The sequence below is a fragment of the Chinchilla lanigera genome, unplaced genomic scaffold, assembly GCF_000276665.1.
Source record: "Chinchilla lanigera isolate Chin_1 unplaced genomic scaffold, ChiLan1.0 scaffold00009, whole genome shotgun sequence".
Classification (NCBI taxonomy): Eukaryota; Metazoa; Chordata; class Mammalia; order Rodentia; family Chinchillidae; genus Chinchilla; species Chinchilla lanigera.
The window spans coordinates 25,487,481-25,493,345 of record NW_004955410.1 but is presented as its reverse complement, the minus strand read 5'-3'; the positions used below and the strand labels follow the sequence as shown (position 1 = coordinate 25,493,345).

The 5,865-nt window shown below is 43.2% G+C and overlaps 1 protein-coding gene across 1 annotated transcript in view; it reads right to left on the bottom strand.

Annotated features, from left to right (window-relative positions):
- The window catches only part of Nupl2 (nucleoporin like 2), a 28,383-nt gene extending 22,518 nt beyond the window's left edge, over positions 1-5,865 (bottom strand). The window contains exon 1 of the mRNA XM_005377393.2: positions 5,607-5,865. Within this exon, the coding sequence (XP_005377450.1) occupies positions 5,607-5,718 (112 nt within the window). The 5' untranslated portion in view covers positions 5,719-5,865. The remainder of the gene's footprint in view (positions 1-5,606) is intronic.

Sequence of the window (5,865 nt, the reverse complement as noted above, 5' to 3'; positions counted from 1 at the left end):
TACAGTAATCATGAAAAAAAATCAAATAAATTCTGTGAGAATATTGGGGAAAAGGAACCCTCCTACACTGGTCAGAACGTAAACTAATACAACCACTATGGAAATCAATATGAAGATCCCTCAAAAAACTAAAAACAGAAATTCTATTTGATCCAGCTATTCCTTTTCTATGTATCTTCCTAAAAGAGTTAAAGACATATTACAGTGATACATACATACCCATGTTTATAGTAGTATAATTCATAACAATAAATACTGGAAGAGGCCTATATGACCATCAACAGATCAACAGATAAAGAAAATCATAGGGAGTTGGGACATGTACATAATACATCTTCATTTCTTTTACTTCCCCCTCCCCACCCCCTCCATCCACCCTCCTTCCATCTCTTGGTCCTTTTTCCATTTGCAAAAGATCTATCTCCTTACTTCCTGTTATCTTTTATTTTGATGAGAAAAGAAATACAGGGGCAATCTCAAAGTATTCTTAAGGGATTTCTTTATCAAAAGAACAGAAACAGCTACTGTGCTGATATATCTTGACAATCCCTGGGCTACTGTATATAACTGCTTTGAGAGATATTCTATCAGAATTTGAATAGGGCCTAAAGGCTTCAGGCCTGGGTAAGAACCCCTAACACCATACCCTGCTTCTCAGTTACATATAACCTGAAAAGTCTGTTAGATTGTGGCAGTCCGAAAGCATAGGTTTCAGGAAACAAGGGTTTTAGTTTATCATAAACGTGTTGTTCTTCCTGTTTCCAGGACAGTTTCATTATTATTTCCTTTCAGAAACTCATACAGGGGTTTAGCTAATAGGCTATATCTAGGAATCCCACAGCTAACAGGAGTCAGTTAAATCTAGGAACACACAAAGCTGGAAGTCTTAGATGGTCTCTATACCCTCTGCTGAAAGAACTTCACACATTGGGATCAAAACAAACCCTACGTAGTAGACTTTTTGGACCAGAAATTGGGACTTAGACTTTGAGATTTTAGATACTGATATTCCCTACCAACCAGAAAATTTCAAGTCTGAACCAAATGATCTTGAGCCTGTTAGAGAAGAACAGATAACAAAAACAAAACAGAACAAAAAAGAAAAACCAAAAAAACCCTACAGATAAGATCATCTGCATATTGTAAATAGTCCCATATATTAAAGTTAAGTCATTTAAATCCCCAGCCAAAGCTTGTTCAAAATATAGACACTCTCCCTGAATTCTGGGAGAAGGACAGTCCAGGTAAACTGTTTCAACCCAGCTCATCAATCTACTCAAGGCAAAAAGGCATTGTGACTCAGGGGTCATGAGGACGCAAAAGAAAGCACCTTTGAGGACTGAACACCACTGGTATTTGAAGGAATTTGACCTTGCTCCTTAAAATGCATGCTGTGGGACTGCCACAATCCAACAAACTTTTCAGATTATACGTAACTGAGAAGCAGGGTATGGTTTTAGGGGTCCTTATCCAGGCCTGAAGCCTGCGGGCCTTTTCAAATTCTGGTAGAATATTTCTCAAAGAAGTTAGATATAGTAGCCCAGGGATTGCCAAGATATATGAGGGTACTAACTGGGTATATAGGAATAATTGCCTCACTATAGCACAGGGATCTTGTATTAAATGGTAATTACCATTGGGTTTCTTGAGGGCAAAAACTGGAATATTACAAGGTGTCTGACAAAGCACTAAAAGTCCATAGTGAAGGAATTTATTTATAAAGCTTGCACCTTATTTGGCTTCAGTCGCAGGAATGCTACTTACAGTGTGGAAAGGCATGAGGCTCTTTTAGTTTAATAACTACCAGGGCAGCAGTTAAAGCTTTCATAGGCATGTTGGTGGCCCATACTTGGGGTTAATAGGAAGATCAATAAGGATAAGTCATTATCAGCATTGCTGGGAGAGCCAATCATTGCATAATTGTGAGGTTGCTAGGTGAGCCAAAGATAATTTGAGCCCCCATCTTTGTTAATATGCCTTGGCCAAGTAAAGGGACTGGACATTCAGGCATCACTAAGAAGCCATGAATAGAGAGAAAATTATTCATAATTTATTCCACAGGAGAAATAAAATGTTTGGTCACCAGAGGCCCATTGGTGCCCGTAATGAGACAGAAGTCAGAAGCCAACAGTATGGAATAGGAGGAAAGCCCCACTGTTGAAGAGGGTGCTTATGTCTTACCTGCAACATCCAATGTTACCTGAGCCTCCATCCCAATCATGGTAATGATTGGACCGAGGGCTAAGTGGAGTCTTGAGTCTCTTCATTCCAGGGACAACAGTCGGGATCTGGACCAGGGGTCCTTCGATCCTTGGGGCAGTAGGCCCTCCAGGGCCATTTGCCACATTTAAGGCAAGGTGCCTTTGGAAGATGTCCAGCATTAGGGCAGTTTCTCTTTCAGTGGCCCATCTACCAGCAGTATGACACTTACTAGTTATCTTGATTTCTTCAGGGAAGAAACCAGCAGGTAACATTTGGTTGCCCTGTGATGAGGTGAGAAGCCCTGTATGCTTTTCTCCTATTGGTCTTGTTAAATCTTTTTTTTTTTTTTTGTCTTTTCTTCTCGTACCAGGAATCGAACTAATGACCTTGGGCTTGCCAGGCAGGCATTTTGCCACTGAGCTAAATCCCCAGCCCTCTGTCTTGTTAAGTCTTAACTTTCCCTTTTCCTTTGTTCCTCCTCTATATCCTGGTTATGAAAATGAGAATTAGCAGCATTTAGGAGGTCATCAGTGGGAATTTCAGTTCCCAAAGACATCTTTTCCAATTCCTCCTAATACTTGGAGCTGATTGGGTAAGAAATCTGTCTTTAAGAAGGACTTGGCCATCATAGGAGGTCAATTATAGTATGCTTTTACATAGCCTCCTTAAGTCATTCAAGAAATGTAGTTGGGTTTTCATTTGGGCCCAGATAATCTGGGCCCAAAATGATCTACAGGTTTGACTTCATGGCCTTTAAGATTTCTAGAATGCAATTTACAAAATGTCTGCAGTTGCACCTATCATCAGGGTCATTATAGTCCCACTTAGGAAGGTCTACAGGCACTGCTTCAGGCTCTACAAAGTATCTACAATCTATAGCAGTGGTGGTGAACCTATGGCATATGTGTTACTGTGTTTTAGGATAAAAGATGTTAATGTATGATTTTTTTTTCCCTAAACTAAAACCTCAGTTTTCAGGTTTAATTGCAGTGTTGGCACTTTTCGATAAGTAAGTAGATTTTGGGTTGCAGTTTGGGCACTCAGTCTCTAAAAGGTTTGCTGTCACTGATCTAGGGTATGTATGTCTTCAGCATAACATCTGATCCTTGCAGTTACTCAGGACCTTTCTGAATTTCTAAGAATGTGTCCCAAAATAACATCTGAAAAACCACCTAACTCACGTTTGATTTGCTTTAAGTCCTGAAAAGAGAAAGGTTGGTGAGCTTTAATTGGTACAAATTCACCCAATAGTTCCTAAAAAGGGCAAGCAGGTGCCACAGAGGTCAGAACATTTGCTGAGAGCCTTGATTAAGAAGGAGTAAACCCCTTTTTTGCCTGAATTCTGAACATCAGGGTTATTCAATTATCCTCCCAGTTAGGAGGTGGCTCAAGAGATACAAAGCGACCCAAATGAGGGGGTTCCAGTTTATTCATGAATGCCATTATACTTGGATCAAACTTACACTGGGGATATAAATAAACTAACAAAAGCCTGCAGAGAAGATACCTTCAACCACTTTCCTGCCTTTTTACAAAAGAGGTCTAACTGGAGTATAGTCATAGAGTGTATTGAAAGGCAAGTTAATAGGACACATCTGTGAGGAAAAGAATATATGGATCAAAATAAGGCACCCCCCTCATTCTGAGGAGGAAATAAACTGGTAGCAGGTGCAAAAAGGTCTCTTTACCCACTTGCAGACTAGGGATCAGGTGTATCCCATCTTGCTTGTATCCCACATGTGGGTGGTTGCCCTCTATGTTCTTTTAATGACTAATAGCTGACACAGAATACCTCTCATCAGATGACATTCTAGTCTGTATTCTGCAGATATCTGCATGGAAGGAGGCCCAACACTCATTTCCCAATGTTTACACTAATATATACCACCTAACACATACCAAAAGGTTATAGCTGTCTTAGAATACATTAGCACATGAAGCAGACTTAACTGATACAGAAAACAACTCTCTCAAAACAGGACTTCATATTCAGGTAAAGTTGAGAGCTATTAACAGTATGTCATCTTCGGACCAAAAGCAGTGTTACTGCTGAAAGTGGAGGAAGAGGGGGCTGGGGGTTTAGCTCAGAGGTACAGCGCCTGCCTGGCAAGCGCAAGGTCTGTGAGTTCGATTCCCAGTACCGGAAAAAAAAAAAAAAAGTGGAGGAAGAGACAACAGAAATTCAAAAGCCTAAGAAGAGAATGCCAAAACATAGGGGAAAACAAGCTTCACAAACATATGGGCCTGAAACACCCATCACACTGCCAATAAGGATACTTTATCTGAGGCAAAAAGTCTCAAACATTTTGGAACAATTCTAAGCCCATGAACTGCTGCAGCATAGCAGAAACACAGGGAAAAGAAAGGCTCAGGATCTTAATCCAAAGATGGAGGCAATGAGAGATCTCATCTTAGCACTCCAGCCAGCAGACACACAGCATCAAACACATTACTGGGAAGCTGAGTCCTAACAGGGTGAGGTCCTACCACTGCAAAGACCCAGCAACACACCTTGATTCTTCGTGCGCTTGACGGAAGACTTCAGACTAAAGACATGCAGGCTGTCATACAGAGTATAGACAGGTACTGCAAAATGGTAGATTTCCACAGAATGTGGAATGCTAGATTTCCACAAGTGAGATTTCCACAAACTGAATACATCTTTAAGGATTAAGATAGGCAAGCACCAAAAATGCAGTTGCACTGAAAGAGGCCTGAGTTACATTTATATGATTAACTGGGGTCTTTCAAAGTACATCCACCCTTTCCTTCCTCCGAGTTTACTGCTCTTTTACAAATAAAATGGGCAGCGCTGGGGATGTGGTTCAGTGGTAGGGCTCTTGCCTTCCATGCACAAGGCCCTGGGTTCGATCTCCAGTACCACACACATACACAAAAAAAGACTTTTAGCTGGGCGTGGTGGCGCGCGCCTGTAATCCCAGCACTCGGGAGGCTGAGGCCGGAGGATCGTTGCAAGTTTGAGGCCAGCCTCGGAAAAATCAGGGTCACAGCGGAAAACAAAAACAGCAAGTACACAGAAGGGTACAAGGGCAAGAGGTTCTCTCGGTCGCCCCAGGAGAATTCTCGCAAGCACTGCTATTCACCGTCAAGGAAGTTCTGGTATATATTTCTGATTTACAGTTTGGCACTAGCACCTAGGGCCAAATCCCCGTCCTCATCTGCTCAACAAACCTGCCCGGTGCCCGGTGCCCGGTGAAAAGTTCCGACAAGAGCAAGCAGTGGGTGAAGCCGGGGTCGCCTGCAAGCGGTCACATCAGGGTCACCCGACCCACTCGCCCAGCGCTGAGCTCAGCATCAGCACCGACGCCGCACGCCCTCACGCCGGCGAAGTCCCCACACCAAAGCCTTTCCCAGCGACGGCGGAGGACGGGGTGCGGTGTCACCTGAGGGCTGTTGCTGTCGTCCCCCGCCAGCACCTCTAGCACCGGGATGTTCGTTCCAGCAGCGGTCTCCAAAGCGGCAACGGCCTTGGAGAAAGAACTGGCAAATGGCCATTGCAATTTGTGGCCGACAGGGGAGTCTTCAGGCCAGTTAGGTGGACAGATCCAAGCAACGGAACGTACCAGCCCGCCCCTGTGACGCCATCATCTTGCGCCGGAAAACGCAGTTTCCCTCTTGTCCCGCCCCTAGCGTGATGAGGTG